Source organism: Strix aluco, chromosome 3, assembly GCF_031877795.1.
Source record: "Strix aluco isolate bStrAlu1 chromosome 3, bStrAlu1.hap1, whole genome shotgun sequence".
Taxonomy (NCBI): domain Eukaryota; kingdom Metazoa; phylum Chordata; class Aves; order Strigiformes; family Strigidae; genus Strix; species Strix aluco.
Window position 1 is genome coordinate 82,355,849 of NC_133933.1, and position 17,196 is coordinate 82,373,044.

The following is a 17,196-nucleotide window of genomic DNA, read 5'->3' on the forward strand; positions in this document are numbered from 1 at the left end:
CCAGCCTTCTTTACCTTTCTTTCTCTCACCCATGATTTGATTTTATTTTTTTTTAATAAAAAAGCCTGATGTTTTTATAAACATAAGCGTTTCCCCGGAGTAACCGCAACTCAACGTCTGCGGCCCTGTGCAGTCCCTCAGTACCAGAACACGACGCCGGCGCTAGACAAAGGAAACACCCCGCCTGTAAGACCTCAACGGGGGGAAACAAAGCTCTGGGGTCTGGCGAGGAGAGGCCGGCAGGACCCGGGCGCGCTGCTGCTGGCGGCAATGCCCCGCAGGACCTGCCCCCGGCCCGGCCCGGCGAGCGGAGGGCAAGCGGAGCCTCTCGGGGCGCGGGGAGAGGGGCCGAGGGGGCGGCAGCGACTTGCGGGGCGGCGGGCACGGAAGGCGGGAGCAGAGGTGTGGGGGGAGGAAGAGGAGGAGGGGGAAGGCGGCGGCGGGGCGTCACGGGAGCCCGCGCTGCTATAAAAGGGCCGGGCGCGGCAGAGCGGTGCATCCCTCTCGCCCGCAGCCACAGCGGCAGGAGCAGCGGCAGGAGCGCGGCCCGCGGCGGGACAGCAGCAGACGGGCATGGGGACGGCGCTGGCGGCGCGGCTCGGCCTGGGGCTCCTGCTCCTGGCCCTCCTCCTCCCCACGCAGGTGAGCCCCGGAGCGGCTCGGCGCTTCCCCACCGCCGGCCCGAGGGCGAGGGATGGGAGAGCGGCCGCGCCCGAAACCCTCCCGCAGCCTCGCCGCCACCGCGCGGGGGGCGGGTTTCTCCTGAGGAGCCGCCGGGCGGGCGGGGTCCGTGAGGGGCGCAGCCGCCATCTCGCCGGGCGGCCGCGCGCGCGGCGGGGCGAGAGAAGCCCGCCCGGGCAGCCCCGGCTGGCGAGGGGCCGCGCCGCCTGCGGCTGGGGTCGGCTTGGAGCCCCCCGGGCGGCGGGGGACGGGGGCGAGCCCAGCGCCCCGGGATGGCAGTGGCGGTGCCTTGGGTTACCCCGGCCAAGCTGGAAAAAAAAAAAAAACAACCTGAGTTCGGCGGCTTTCTTCCCGCGGCACCCGCGAGGGAAAGCCGTAGAACCGTGGTGTGAGCGGCGGCGAAGCGTTCGTTCCCCCGCTGGAAAGAAGGGGAACGATCTCTTCAAAGCCGGGTTCGCTGCGGGGGGGCTGCGGGACCCTGGTCTGAACGCTGCTCCCCGTATGGGGTTTGGGTGCGGGCCTGGGGCTCGGGTGACGGCCGGAGCGGGAGGTCTGGGCGCTCGAAGCAGAGCCCTCAGCCCCTTGCTGCTGCGCCGGCCCAGGCGCACCCTTGGCGCAGAGGCAACGCGTGCAGGAGGGATCTGCCTTTCTGTAAGCAGGCAAGCGGGGCTCCCCGATACCCGGCCGATGTGTTGCTCCTAGAGACCACCTTTTGAAAGGGGTCAATAACCCAGTATCATAAAAATAAATAGCAAAGGGCTTGTTGGAGATCGTTTTAAATAGTATTCCCCCCCCCCCCCCTTCTTTGTAAGGAAGGGCATTATCCCTGCTCCGTTGCGCTCACAGTCTCGCCCTTGCCCGTCTTGCAGTGATGAGAGCAGGATCAGACCCTTGGGGTTACCGGTGTTTGTCACATGCTCGTTAAGATGATCTGTCTGGGGTCCCATTTACTGTGACGTTGTGGAACTTGGCTCTAAGCCCCTCTTCTTCCACAACAAAAAAATTATCCAGAAACTAGGCTTTCTGTTTAAAGCTAAGAAAACTTTAAAAATATATAACCTAGTGTGAAACAGCGGTGGAGACTTTGTATGAAGACCGAAAAAATTCCAGGGCGGGTTAGGACTTGCCTCGTATCCAGCTTGTAGGTTAACTCTGCAATTCATTATTGATCACTGTCGGACTCGTTTCAACAGAAACTTCCACACAGCGATTTTTATCCTGCAGTCTTAAATTGCTTCCAGCATGTTGCTGGTTGCCAAAAACCTTAACGACCAAAAGCTTTACACTATCCTGGTATTTTTCTATTATATGCTTTTTTTTTTTCCCCAGTAGAAAACACTTAAGATGCTCATGTAGTCTTCTAATAAATTTAACATTGAGTTTCTGGCTTCAGCATTGAGGTATTATAATTATTTTTTCTGCTAAGGGAAGTTTTGTCAGCAGCACTGGAAATATGAGACAATAAGGACACCTTTTATGGAGAGTATTATTTATTAAACTAACTGCTCTTGTTTAAAAAAATACATTTGTTTTTACTTCAGCTAACTCTGTCAGAGCTCACCAGAAGGCTCTGTTATCACACAAGTTTGCTGCCACAGCTGAAGCCAAGCTTGCTAAACTATGCTCATTTTTGGGAAGCAGTTATGTGATTCTTGCCCTTGTTTTTCATCCTTGTGTATCACATGCTTCTTTCACTGGAAGAAATGGACACATTAGCTTAGTTTTGAAACTTTTCCTCTGCATGTGTAGGAAATAGCTTGATACTGAAGTTACATAGGATGCAAATTTTCATGTTCTATCCCTATAATGCAGAGTTATGGAGGGAAATACTGTATTTTTTGATTTTGCTTTCTGTCAGCATTTTTCTTAATTTGCTAATATTCTATGGTCTTTCCACTGCATTTCCTATTTGTATGCTCTAGCATGCCAATAGGTTATGATTTAATCAGTATAGTTCCATTATGTTAAGTTCTGCAGTTCAGTACTACCACAGTAAGACAGGAGATGAGAGAGGCTGAAATATTAAGTCTGCTCACATAACCACCACCCCTTGCTTGAAAGGAATCTCAAAACCAGCCCCAGAAAAAGTATCAATAGATTCTTCACCGTTGTTTTCATGTTTTTGTCCGTGGCTTTGTCTGCAAAGATAATGAATTCATGCAGTTGTCTGAAAGTGTGTTTCTTTTTTTTTAATCCTAAGATTTGTCTTTGCATAGCTTTACATTTGCTTTTTTTTTGGTGTGATGTTTTTTAAAACCTACTTCTCACTTCTAACTTTTATTTTAGTGCAGGCTTTTGATAAAGTGGTAGTTATGTAGCAACAGAAAAACATTTAGAAAAATGTTAGATTTATTTAACAAATCCCATGTGAGCAATTCGAGTCTTTGTCCTCAACTGCATGAGAGACATGAGCAATTGTGTGTATGATATCTGTGTACTGTGACTGATGCTACACATCATTCATGGCTACTAATTTGTCTTCTGATTTAAAAAAAAAAAAAAACCAACCAAACCCACAAAACCTCCTTTTTGTTATTTCCACCCCCCCACATTCTAGATCTACTGCGATCGCAATGGAACAAGTCCAACACCTTCAAGCAATTCAAGTTCCACTTCTCTGACAGCTGTCACAAATTCAGTGAACAATACCACCCCTCAGGGACACGGAAATTCTCTTCACTCAACCACAAGTCTTCTTTTCATTCTCTCAGTTTCTCTTCTGTATTTTTGCTGTTAAGAGACTCTGGCATGGAAATGGCTACCACTCCCCACCCAGTTTCCTGAACCATCTGAGATGGCTAGATCTCCGACCCAGCATGAAAATAAATCAGTCCAAACTCCACATCAAACTAGCTTGGTTCCACTCCATACTCAAATTAGTACCAGTCTGACCTAGAGAAGCACTCAGTATTCTGACTTTCCAAAGCTGAACAGTGTGAGAAAGCGACTTCAGCAAGGAGGTAGAACGATGAGCTCTTTCACCAAATGAGTTGGAATTGAAAAACAAGATGGAAGCAAAAAGACGGTATTGACAACCCCTGATTTAAAGCTGAGAAGAAATGCAGTATCTTATAATAAGGATGCATAATAACACTACACCAAGAAAAAAGGCTAGAGGGTTTATCTACCATTTAGAATAAGGACTTGAAGAGATTTTATTTTCCATGTAAATTCATTCAAGTCAACAGGCTCATAGAACCACTGGAAAAGCTCAAATGGTTCTGTTTCTCACACAGCCTATATGGTTATAACCTATGGGTAGTAGGATGTATGCAAAAGAAACAAAATGTCAATGAAAAGGGTTTCTTCTAGATTTCATTTGTATGAAATGGTTACAAGGCTAAAATAGAATACCAAATTTTTGTAAGATCCTCTTATTTAACTTCTGAGACCTAACCAAATGGCTAGCCAGGCAGGGCTAGTTTTGAAATGCCTAAAACCCACCAGTTTTCATAAGAGTTGAATTATTTATGGTGGGAATTTGAATTTGACATTTTATTTAAATGGTTTGTATATTAAACCGTATGTGCCAGAGAAAGGAGGTGTGGAAACATTGGAAAAAGTACCAGGAGCTTTTTGTAAATGAAGTTCAGACAAAACAAAACAAAAAAAGTCAAGGGATAAATGTCTCCTCTTTCCCCTATTTCTCCTCCCAAGTTCTAAAAGTTGTATAGTTCTTTTTGCTCCTGGAACTTTCCTTTAATTATGAAGGATTTATGGAATCTTTAGAGTAATGTTCTAGTGCTGCTTTTTTTTGGCACAAGGTAAATAACTTACTGTTTGTTTTTTTTGAAGAGTTTTAATTGTGATAGTTTACTTTAAACATGGGCTAATATTTGCGGTGGGGAGAAGGAATGGGGAGAGGAGAGCAAAACGCCAAAAAAGAAATTAAATGATCAGGTGTTTGGAATATGAAGACTGGAGTCTTAATCTAATCACTGAATTTAAAGGTTACCTTTGTAAATACTACTTTTTTAAAATTTTCTGAATCAAAATTGCTACACTTGCACAGATTGTTTCTGTATCATCCAACACTTTAGATAATAGTATCTGGTACTTGATCAAAGCAAGCTTTGTTGAGGAGGTTCAACTACCTTGATGATAAAACCTTGTCAGGAAAAAACTAATAATGTTGATATGATCACATGTGAGTATACATGATCATATCACTGTGTATAGATACTTAGCTCAGTATAAGATCATGTCAAACATGAGTGGCTCTCTAATTTTTTTTAATACACATCTGTCTTTCAGTTATATTACCACCAATCCAGAGTATCGTATATTAATAGCAAACTAACACAAATTCATGTCAGTGAGTGTACATGGACATTTCCTTATGCTTATCATTTGTATCCAGTAAAATGTTAATGATTGTATTTTTGTGTTTGTGTAATTATGCTTTGATTTATTACCTACTGATTTTCACTGGAAAAAATTGTAAATAGTGGACAGGCAATGCATTCTAGATGCACTTCCAGAAACTTCTACAAAAACTTGTAACTTGCCTGCATAAAGTGAATGAACTGTTAAGCAAGACAGTATATGTGATTAAAAACCTCAAGGTCTAGAAATGCTGAAGTGTAACTAGTTTTATTTCTCTGTAAGGTTTAGTGACACTGGGAGTCTGGATTCCACCCTGAAATGAGGGAGTGAGATTTGATTAACATCTCTAGTAACTGTAGTAAGTTTTCCATACTTATTACAGCCTCTTCCCTTTCAAAGTAGTATTATGCTTTCATTTTAGACAAACAGTGCTTAAACAGAGTTTTCCTTTGTTTCTCGCTGTGGCAATGAGTTACTTTCCTTACAACGGCTAAAGCTGTCTTTCAGCTTCTGATTATCAAGCATGTGAATTAACTGCTTGAGGTTTCTGGCTCCCACAGGCTACATTAATATAATAAGAATATTCTATTAGTTCAAGTTTCACCATGCCTGATGAAGGACAGAGGCTGGAAGAGGTAGGAATTTGTGCAATATTTTGCTGAAAAGCAAAAACTAACTGGATGAGAATTCAGAAGCAAATAGTTAGTTCATGACATTCCAAGGTTGTCTTTGTTGTTTTCTAATAACTCCTAAAAGCCCAGTGATGTTCTGAGTGATTATCTTTACTCACTAGATGTAGAGAAAGGCATTTAAAAACACCTAGCTACTTAGGCATGCTGCACTAAGGTCTGCATTTTTCAGTGGGAAAGAGGCCCCCGGAGAGGCCTCCGGAGGGAATGCAGCGCGGCAGGCCTTTGATTGTGTTCCTTTACTTTTCCAGTAGGCTGAACAAACCCGAGGAGCCGGCTGAGTTTATCAAAGCTTGCCATTTGAATATACTTGCAATCTGCAGGGAGTATCGGAGCACATTGTTCCCTTGTTTAGCTTTTCTCTGAATGCTCCAGAAGAAAGCATGAAGACAAAATATTACACCAACTATTACCTGGCTGTGTATCTTTTGAAAAACATAAAACTGAAAAGAGAGAGATGGAGAACAAGAAAGGCTGCAACAATGGGCCTTAATTCTATGATGTACCAGTAAAATAAGTGAAGTACAGGAATAAAGTTAATTTTTTGCTAAATATTCAAATGAATGGGGATGGTTGGCTTAACTGGTGGCATGCCTTTTTTTTATTGTATTTTTGAAGAGATAGGGCCAGATTGTTTTTTAATAGCATCTAAGCATATTTAAAGTCTCTTGAGTTTTGAGTTTTCACCAGATGAGTGATTTAGAAAAATGATCTGGTAACCTTTGTTCTGTTCCATCACAGAATAATGGAATCAGTGATGAAGAAATCCACCCAGGGAAAGAGGATGTGATGGATGTATTTAACAAAATGGGAAGGTGGGAGGGAAGGGAGGAGAATGAAGCCTACACACTTCACAACTGTTAAATTGTTTTAAAATGACACCTATAATAACTGGAACCAGCTCTTACCTAAGCCTCTCACTTTCATGAATCTGTCCAGCTGGAGTGTGTCTGGATAATGTGTATTTCAATGACTGAAACAATTCTGCTTCTGTTTGATGCATGGCACTGCTTTTGTTGTAAACATATGCTAGCCACATATGTCCTGAATAAAGTATAGTGTTACTATTTGAATGAAATAGCCTAAAATGATCACTTACAGTTTGTCTGCAGCCTACTGTTCCTTCCTTGACAACATCATATTCTGAATAGCCCTTAAGTCTTTTCAAAATTAGAGTTTTCAGCTCATTTAGAAATCTGCTGGGACTTTGAATGAACAACTTTCACTCAACAAAAATCTCCATGAGGTGAAGTATTTGGGGCCAGATCCAATGCTATTATACCCATAAGCTTCTGCTAGTAGCTTCCTTGTTTTCAGCAAGATGAAATCCTGTTCCCCAAGCCTTTTTCCCTGTGTGAAAAGCAGCGTGTGTGGTGCTGCTGCATGGTGTGAAGGATAGCCCTACTTTGTCTACATGGAGGTGTGACATTAGTAATGTGTCAATAAATGACATTTCAAATGGACCCTGGACTGTTTTGACAGGCCATTCCCAGCTCTTAGCCTAATCCCTCAGACACTTAGGATTTGCTGTACAATGCAAATAACCTCAAGCCAGCTCGATACAGTAACATACTCCCTAATGTCATTAGTACAGTATTTCATATGGAGTTATTTCTCCTGAGAGTAGTTCTTACACAGCCTACTGGCCTGTGGAAGGGTTTGTGAGAAGGAGCACTTGCAGGGCCTGGCTCTTTGTCATGCATCTTTCCAAGTCAGCATTTCCCTGCACTCAGGTTACACCAAGCTCCACAGCACAGCTCACAATGACACCTTGTATCTGAAAGAAGGGACGTATATACATGTGCATATATTAGGGGCAGCTTGGAGTGATTTGCATTTTGTGTGCATTCAGGCTTCATAGGGATTTCATTTCCCATACATGACAGAAATGATTTAGCTAGCAGGCTTTATCATCCAGCAACTTTATTGTAAGGGATACAACTGGGAACATTTCTTGGTTTTGCATTAAAGATAACTTTGAAATAGATCTGTCAGCTATTAGCAGCACAAAGCCCTTCATTATAGAGTGCACATCACATTTTATGCACAGTACAGGTCTACTGTGCCCCAACAGGTGAAGAGGCTAGTTATTTTAAATCCATCATTTTACCTGCAGCAGTTTTAAAGAGCAGCGCTAGGTTTTCTGCAGTACGTGCGTTAAGATGCGGTGTTTTCATCATTATGCAGTAGTCTTGGGATACTTGATCCTTACTTTGGTTATCAGCCTCCAGTTTTCCAAGTGAAGCCCTCAGCATCCTGCTTATGAATGCATAATTTCTCTGGTTTAGTCTTCATCAAAACGTCCAGAATGAATGACCTGGAGCTGAAGAAGAAGCATGATCAATTTTATACAGCCTAACCAAAACCTTAAACTAACAAAATCTCATCTATGAAGGGTCATTCAATTCTCTCTTGTATCCAGCAATACACCCTGCAATGTATGTGCTACAAATACATGAATAAAACATTTTCAAGCTTTTCAGAAGTGATTCAAGACTCTTTCTTTTATGCTTTCAGCTTAGCAGGAGCTATGCTTTAACAACTGATGGGCATACAATATAAAAATTGAGCATGCAGCAGAATTAAATTGTGGTAGCTTTGTTTTGCTGCGTAAACTGAATGATCACATTCCACCAAAATCTCTCTTGAATGACCTAGTGTGAAAAGTATTCTTTATGTGGCACAAATTATTAAAGGAAGCCATGCCTCCGTAAAGCAATTGTTCTGTTTCCCTTTTTTCAGCAGCTCTCACTGAAAACACAGCGTGGACCTTTTTTCAGGTCACTTAGCGTGTATAATTTGGACTTAATGTCTGTGTTCACTACACTGAAATATGTAAACTTCACTTGACGAAACCTGTATATTTTTTCTACTGAATTATATAAAACACAAATGTTTTTTGAAGGTTAAGACTGAACTTTGAGACTGGATGGGTATATATACCAGACTACAATAACAAATGCATATTGAATGATTGATTAGACAGGTAAGATTCAAAGCTGATTGGGTACCTACAGCTAATTGTAGCATTCAGAGCCATAATTGCAAGATTGAAAACCAATTTACAACATGGATAGAAACCATGTTTTGAAGACCCTCATTGTTTTAGGAGTGAAGAAGAATTTCCTCTGCAAGAAGATTACCCAGTAGCTCTTTAGTGCATTTTCCCTTAAGAAGCCAGTCTGGGACATGTTAATAGCATGAAAACAGACTCAATGGAGTCTTTGCTTGGACATGGCAGTTTCAGTGTTCTAATGCTTCAGTACAAACAAGTTTTTAAATAATGAGCAAGAAGAGTCCTTTGGCAGGATTGTGAGAGCGATGCAGACGTGATGGCATTATTCTGAGACATGATGATGACATTTTCTGTCATGTATCTATCTACTCATTGTGACATTTTCTGTCATGTATCTACTATATCTACTACCTACAATTTTTTTAATATGTTTTCTAAAACTTGCTGGCATTTAGTGGTTTTTTCTAAGTTTCCAGTAATATCTTCAAATTCCTTTTTAAGACTATTCCCGCTGCTCTGATTTTGTTATCTTTTCTGTTTCAGGAAACTAATGGAAAACTACATGCAACACAGCAGATTTTTTCAACTTGGAATTAGTCATTGCCTCCATTCCAAAATTCTCAGGCTTCCGTAAGGTGTGCCCTCTTGAAAAGTACTACCAGTAAATGAGCCAATGTGGAGCATTACCAGGATGACAGACTTGGTTTTTTTTTCCTGCCTGTCTGTGTTTTTACTAAAATTAAAATATCAAAACAACACTCAGAGATTTTCAGGACACAATGCAAACTCCACAGTAATTTAGCCCTGTTAATCTGGCACTGATCTAAGCCCTCTGCCACAGTTTCACAGTATGCAAAAGCACATTGCTAACATGGCAGAGGAACTGGATGAGAGGTAAAGCATCTGCACAAACTCCTGTGACCTGTCCGAGATGTCAGCCTTGGTCCCAAAATTTGTGATCTAATACACTAGGAATTTGTGGATCTCACTAGGTAGCTGATAGAGGTCTGTGACTTTAATTAGTATTTCAATGTGTTTACATTTAGCAGATCTGTTCTTACTTGGCAATGGAGGCTGACATTGTTCAACTTTTACTTAACTCTTTTTTTCTCCAGTCTTACATCAGGTGTTCCTCAGAGCAGAGGCAGTCATCGCTGAGCAAAACTCTCACTAGGCATTAGTTAATCATCAGCAGGTTTTACACTGCTTTCCATAACAGCAGTAATTAAAGCCCAGGTCTTCAAAGGTAATTTGGTGCCTGACTTCTAAATGCTACTGAAATCAGTGTCCTTGTGGGTGTTAGTCTGACTGCCCTCCATGTAAAATTAGTATATAATACTGAAAGCTTTTACAGATCTCATGGGATCTCTGCTTATTTTTGAGGGAAACAACAAGCCCCTCTCTTCTTTGTTTTGCTTGCCTGCTTGTTTGCTTTCTGTATTATAGAACCTATGATTGCTATGGCAGAAGGAGTGTTTGGAAATACTTTTCCATCAAGGTGGTGACGTTTGTCCCTGCTGCAGCTGGATGGAAGGTTTTCTGGAGTTCAGCACTGCCTGGTCTCCGCAGCCTGCCTGCACTCCTTCCACAGGGGAAGGCCCGTCCTAGGCTCTCACATGCAGCGGTCAGCACCATCCCAGCGCACCCACGCTCCTTTAGTGGTTCAGCCCAGGGACACCTGAGGGCCTCAGTCAAGCCCCAGGTTTGGGCTTGAGCCAGTCATTGCACTGAAGACCCAAATGAGGGGTTTATACTGATTTCTGAGAAGACAGAAGGAGGGACTGACTGAGAGGTTAATGAACTGGGAATCTGGAAAATGGCATTCTCTTCCAGCTGGACCCTTCACATTTGATTTCCAGAAACCCTGAAATACTGTATTTACTCTTACTTACCATTTAGGTTATTGTAACACTATAGCTAAGTGCCTTGAGATGGTCTGGGCCCTGAAGAGCTTGCACTCTTACATCAAAAACAGACACAGCAGATGGGTAGACAAGTGAAATTGTGATTCCTCATAACCTCAGCACTCCCCAACCCTTGGGACATGGAGGCAATGGGGGCCCTCTCCCATCTTCACCTGGAGCAAGGAAGGCTCCCCTGCCTTGCAAGCCACCCCAAGGCGAGAGGAAGCTGCTGGCTGCAGATAAGGAGCAGGGCAGATGCTCAGAATGGCAGCAGCAGCAGACGTCACCCTGGGGCAGGAGCTGAAGCCAAGGGCAGGGGGCACCCTGCCTGTGCACCTGCAGGGAAGCAAGGGCCAACAGTCATGGCATGCGCTTCTGAACTCCCTGGCTCATGAGCATAGCCAGCAGGTCATGAGCAGGTTGAGGGAAATGATCGCTATCCTTTATTCACCTCCCGTGCGACCACATTTGCAATACAGTGTGCAGTCTGGGGACCCCAGTACAAGAGCAGGCTGAGAGAGGCCAGAGGAAAGCCACAGTGGTGGTCTTGGTTCTGGAGCATGTAACATGGGAGGAGAGGCTTGGGGAGATGGGTTTGTTCTGCCTGGGAGAGGGAGGCAAAATTGGGATTCAATTGCTGTCTCACACAACCAGAGCAGTGGGCTGGGGGGTTAGGGAGGTTGGGGAGAGGGCAGGGCTGGGATGTCAGATAGTGCGATCTGGTGGAGAAAAGGGCAGCATCATGGAGGGACTGAAAAAAAAAGAAGAAATGTCTGAAAAATGCTTACAGCAAACCCTTCAATAGAAATCTGACAAGCCCCAAAGAAGAAGTCCTGTGTTGAGTTTTGGACACTGCAGTTAGCATATATGAACTGGTGAAATTCAGAGTAGAGCAATGAAAAATTGTAAGAAGTGTAGATGGAAAAAAGCAGAAAGAGTGGAGCATATTCAGTTGCTAAAAGAGAAATGAGAAGCATAATGAAACCTGCACAGAAAAGACAGTTATTAAGACATAGGGAATAGCCTGTCCTTCCTGCACGCTCTGAGGAGAACAAGTCACACACTGAAGCATTGAGCTAAATTGCTGGGGGAGCTTGTGGATGTTTCTGAAAGCATGTTAGATAAACATCATGCAGGAATAGTTTAGATCAAGCTGATCATACCTTTGGGCAAGGGAAGGTCTTGGATGGCTCTCACAGCCCTTTTTCCCCTCTCTGGTTCTAGGATAATAGGGTTGATAAAATCCTAGAGCATGAAGAGCACATGTTAAGAATCCCTCCTTTCCTTTCAACAGAAATTTTCTTCTGTCTAAAACGTCCATTTAAAGCAAATAATCTGAATGAATAATGTTGAGTCGCTCTTGTTTCCCACTTTTGTGAGTGCTGCCTCCCTGAATCAGTTGCTTGGATATTGAAAGTTCAGATGGATCTTCTGTGATTGGCAGCTGGGTAACACAGGGAAGCTTCAATGTGGTGCCTGAGCAAGACTTTACCTGTCTGTATGCCCACTATATACCTCTTTGTTTCCACTGTGTTGACATAAATATAGACACAGATTTCTGCAGTCTTGTGGATTTACTATGTCATTTTGTCCTCTTTGGTGTCAGTTGTCATCAGTCAAGGGAGATTTGGAAGTATCTCTCCTCAACTGGTGATAACAAGACTCCAGCCCCAACCCATGCCTCTAGTTAGCAAATTCTAATAACTCAGTTGTTCATTCAGGTGCCTGGAGAAGTGCTAGACTGGGTATGTTTGAAAAACGGCTAACACACACAGCTCCACCACAGCCCTAACCACAGGAGGGGGAAGGTGTGAAGCCATGTGTCTCTTGCACAAACAGATGTTGGTCTTCCAAGGCAGGAGGACAAACTGCACCTTGCACAGCGCTCCTTGGAGTTGGAGATCTGCAAAGCATATGTCAAAGAGGCTAGTATCTCTGTAGCAAATTGTAATGTCTTTACCCCAGGTCTGCAGAGAAACTTGTGTAGTGGGAGGCAAAAGGGCAGAGCAGCCAAGGATTTGGGGGATAGGGAGAAGAAATATGGCACGGTTATGTAGGACTGGCAGAGTTGTTATAAGAACAAGGGGAAATAAACATAGGCAGCCTGCATGGATAAAGCCCAGATAATTTTGATGATGATGCAGGTGGGGATAAGGAATTGTTATCAAATTACTATTTCATTGCTTTTGAAGTTAACTTTATTGCCCTTTAATGAACAACCTCATGAACACTGCAACTAAGGGTGTCTCAAAGACACCTTCCGTGTGAACCGAACCTTTAGAAAGTCTCATTGTCTCTCACATGAGACAAGTGTATATTGTTCCAAATGTCTTAACTGGGGTTTTTAGAGGATGTTTCTCTTTTCCCCAGCCCCCTGTTTTCATGGGGTGAGCAGGAACTTAATTCTGTTAAGGGACTTCAACCACCCTGTTAAAGCCTGTTGAGATGGGGTGGTGGGTTCCAACATACAAATTAAAGAAATGTGAAGATGTATGTGCACCACATAGTCATGTAAGCTAAAAGTCAGTTAGCCAGGCTGGAAATTATGGGAGTTTTAAATAATTTTAAAAAATTAATCCATTTGATGGCACGAGGGACAGGGTAAGGAAGAGAAAAACAAGTTCAAAGAAGTTGTTTCTCAATGTCCCTCTCCTTGAAATATGCTTCTGTGTGTAGCAACACTCAAATAAAATGGTGATAAGGTGTTTGTCAAATGGGCCAAATTTACTGTGCTTGAAATTGGAAGAGGAGTTACTGAAATTTTAGGAAGTGCACAGGAGACCTGGAGCTCGTAATATACTATGAAAGGTTTGTTTATTTTGTCTAATTTACATCTTTCAACCTTTCATTTTCTGTAGAAGGAGATAGAGTATGAATTACTTTTTAAAGCAGCAAAGATTCTCTAAAGGTTACTATAGTCTCTGTAGTCCATTCAGCACATTCAGAATGCAAATTAGTTCCACATCAGAGTCTTTCTGTGAGGCATTTCATTACAGGGGGACAAGAAAAGCACTCAAATTTCTTTTTTAATTTTAGATAAAGGTGGATCAAAAAATGGATAGATCTCTTTATTTGTATTTTTAAGAGTCTTTTTAATACTTTTCCCTATCAAACATGAAAAGGAAAATAGTTACATTTCTAGGTATTTGGGGACCCCTTTGAAGCAGTGAGCAAAGGAATGCTTAATACTTTGAAACTATCTATTATTGAAACTAACAATTATTTCAACATTTTTTCAAAGACAAAACAGGATCCTCACCAGACCAGCTTTGTGTCTCGTTTTTCTTGTTCTGACAGATTGTCTATCTCTAGTGTAAGGAGAAGATGGTCAGACTAACTTAATGTTTAGCACATGATACTTTTCATCTTCAAAATGCTTTGTGAACATCAAGCAAGCATATCAGCTTATGTTTCTCTACTGAATACTTGTGTTGAATACAAGCAACAGATCATGACTTTTTGTAAAAAGTTGTGGGAGTCATTATATACTAGTGTTAATTTTAAAACCTTCCAAATATGAAGTAGGGCAAAATTATACTTTTTTTTTTCAAACTAAACTAAGACCTGTTGGATTTCTAGTGATTAGTAACATTGTCTGCTGAAGGTTTAGTATTACTGAAGCCTGGTTCTGTAATTTTAGCTCAGATTTTGTTGGAGTCAAAGACTGCAGCACTGAATTCTGATCAAAGCAATTGTTTTATTATTTGCAATGTGTAGGAGTTGATTAAAGCTTTTGTGACTTCTCTTGTTCTTCTTGTTCTTGCTTACATTTTTCTACCACTTCCAGGATGCATCAACAGAGGTGAAAAATCTACCTAGAATATATGCTGGGCCCTGACAAGAAAGACAGGGAATATACCATGAAGACCTTATATCTTAGAGGTTTGTTGTGAGAAAACTGTGTTGAGGGGTTGCTTATTCTCTAAAGAGCTCTATTTTATTAGGGAATATGTAAAGGTTGTAGTGCCAGGAAATGTGAGGGAAAAGAAGAAATGGACAGGTTAATTGTTCAGTTCTTGATATCAGATACTGGTAGGTGCTTATTTAATAAGACTTGACTCATGGTGTGTGTGGTGGTTAGCAAAATGTAAACCTCTTCATCTCAAAGGAAGAAATAACTTGGAAAAGTCAGGTAAACTGCACCTGGAAGATTTCTAGGGAGGATTGACACTGTTGCACATGTTCATACTGTTGAATGATCGACATTTGTAAGAAAAATGCAGCCATGTACAGAGGAATATAAAATGGGATGTATATAGTTCTCTGATTAGATGTTATTTGGTTTATGTGACCTTTCTTATTTTCTTCTTATTTTCCATTAGAAACAATCTCATTTTGCTGTTCCGTTAATTTTCTTCTCTACTGGTCTGGTTTTAATGTTAATGATTTTTTTTTTTTTTCTTGTGACATTCAGTGACTTAATCTGTGTCTGGTTTTGACTCTCTTAGAGCTAGCCATAATGCTCCCCCCTCCCAGTCTCAAACCATGCATATTTCCGAGAGGCTTTTTAATGACCTAGAAATTCGTACCATATCTTGAAGATTTGTTCCTTTTCCTTTTTTTCCCCACGCCCAGGATTTTTTTTTCCCAGAAGAAATTCTTACTTTTTTAATAATCGTGTAGAATTAATCCCTTTTACAGATGTCTGTAAAAATTCTGTTCTCTTCCTCTGTTTTAAAATCATGAATGGATAATGCAGACATTGAAATATTCTGAAGTTGTGGAATCATTACAAAAGCTCTGTAATTACATTAATTATTAATGGTTTTCATTAGTAAATTCTTTGAGTTTACACAGGTCCTTTCATCCAAAAGGCTTATGGTACTATATAAAAAAGTATCCATTACATCTTAAAACATCCCTGGAAGACAAATGAGTCCTTAGACTTGTCTAGAAGGGTGAGAGCAGAACTGAGGCAAAGACTGCTTACAAGACAGGAGTGGTGAGCCAGTGGCAGAAGGAAGAATAACTCTCATGAGGCCTGACTTCTCCCCTTATGTTTCAATGAATCTTTTTGTGCAATTTTGAAAGAACAGTATCTACATCTCACAATGTCACAAGCGTTGTTGCAGAGGGAGCAGCCTTCTTCTGCCCAGGAGAGAATGGGACAGCTGGAGAACAAGGAAATTGGGGATTTCTCTGGTCAGACCCTGAACAATTGATCCTGGGGTCACAGAGGCTTGTGCTTAACATGGTGTGGCGGTGCGCATCTCCCTTTTGCTCAGCTCCCGGTAGACCTGATTGCCAGAAGCTGGAGGTAGTGTTGCTCGAATACGCACCTGAATTTCTTTCTGAGTTTAAGCCCATGATACAGCTCTGCTTTGGCAGCACACTCTGACCCCTTTGACTGGAGACACAGGCACTGTGGTACTAACATCAAATGCCACTAACCTGTGACTAGAAAAAAGAGCCAGAAATGAAGTCACCAGGATGAATTGTATCAGCTATCCTGGATGTGCAATTTTTTCTTCTAATAACAGAGAGGAAAGATATTCACAAGACCTTGTTCAGTGCTATCTACCCACCTTGGCACTGGAATGCTGAATAGCTTCTAGTTAATCAATAATTTCTGGAGCTAGAGCAAAAATCAACACCTACTGTTCTGGAGAACTCAAATGCCTGAGCTGTTTGTACTAGTGGCATGATCTTTAATCTTACAAATAACCAGAAGTTTGCATTGATCCATGGGAGTAAGAGGGAAGGACAAGTTACTGCACCTCACTGATGGACATATTAAACTTTTGTCCATAGTACTTCCTTGCAGTGCAGAGACTTTTTTTTTTGTGAGTCTTTTTTTTTTTTTGAGGGGTGAGTCTTTTTTTTTTGGTAATACCCTGGATGACAGCAAGAAGTCAGGTACTGACACCTGAATCAAGGATATAAAAGGCTTCCTTTGGTGCATAGTTGCTTTTTGCACCTTCTAGACTGGAAGTTTCTATTTCTTTTTTCAATTCATCATGTCAGAGCAGCTTGCTTCTGATGTTGGAGCTTAAGCAAAGGAGATAACACAGCCTTTGAGCTGCTTTCCTCCCAGGAATCTCACTTTGCATCTGTTCATGGAGGAGGAGAAATTTCACTGCTGCTAATGGCGTCACTCCACTTCAGGTGGGGGTAGAATTATTCTCTTGCTATTTCCTCCTGAAATCAAGGTCCTTTGATCAGGTGAAATAATAGCAGCATTTCTTGGGGGCTTGGAAGTAGCGTTCTATAGGAATTGGACTATCTTCTACTGAACCTAACAATTTCTTTCACTCTCCAGACTGCAGCCATGCTACTTTACCAGTTCTGTTACTAGTCAAGGTGGCACTAGGAGCACTACACATGGATCATAACCCTGCTACCTGTTGCATAAACATCAAACAAAATGCCCCTGTTGCAAAGACCTTACACTTGAAGAAGCTACCATTTGTTGTTGCTGTTTTGGGGCAGATATCTGCCTTTTTGTACCTCATGGTTCATTTTCACTTTTTAATTTTAATCTCAGTCCCTCATATCTGACAGATTTTTCTGTCAGAATTATCAAATGGATATTCTTGATTTTTTTCCCCTTTAGGCTGACCATATTCAGCAGAAAGGTGGT

The 17,196-nt window shown here is 42.0% G+C and overlaps 1 protein-coding gene across 1 annotated transcript; it reads left to right on the top strand.

The window, feature by feature from the left end:
• Window positions 1–469: 469 nt before the first annotated feature.
• On the top strand, window positions 470–6,774 carry CD24 (CD24 molecule). Its single transcript, XM_074819405.1, has 2 exons — window positions 470–642; window positions 3,239–6,774. Exons 1-2 carry the CDS (start codon window positions 574–576, stop codon window positions 3,416–3,418), a joined length of 249 nt encoding a protein of 82 aa, XP_074675506.1. The 5' UTR covers window positions 470–573; the 3' UTR covers window positions 3,419–6,774.
• Window positions 6,775–17,196: the final 10,422 nt, after the last annotated feature.

Coding starts and splice junctions, on each gene's coding strand:
- CD24 (XM_074819405.1), top strand. CDS start 574: ATGGGGACGGCGCTGGCGGCGCGGCTCGGCCTGGGGCTCCTGCTCCTG. Junction 643..3,238: donor CCCTCCTCCTCCCCACGCAG/GTGAGCCCCGGA, acceptor CCCACATTCTAG/ATCTACTGCGATCGCAATGG.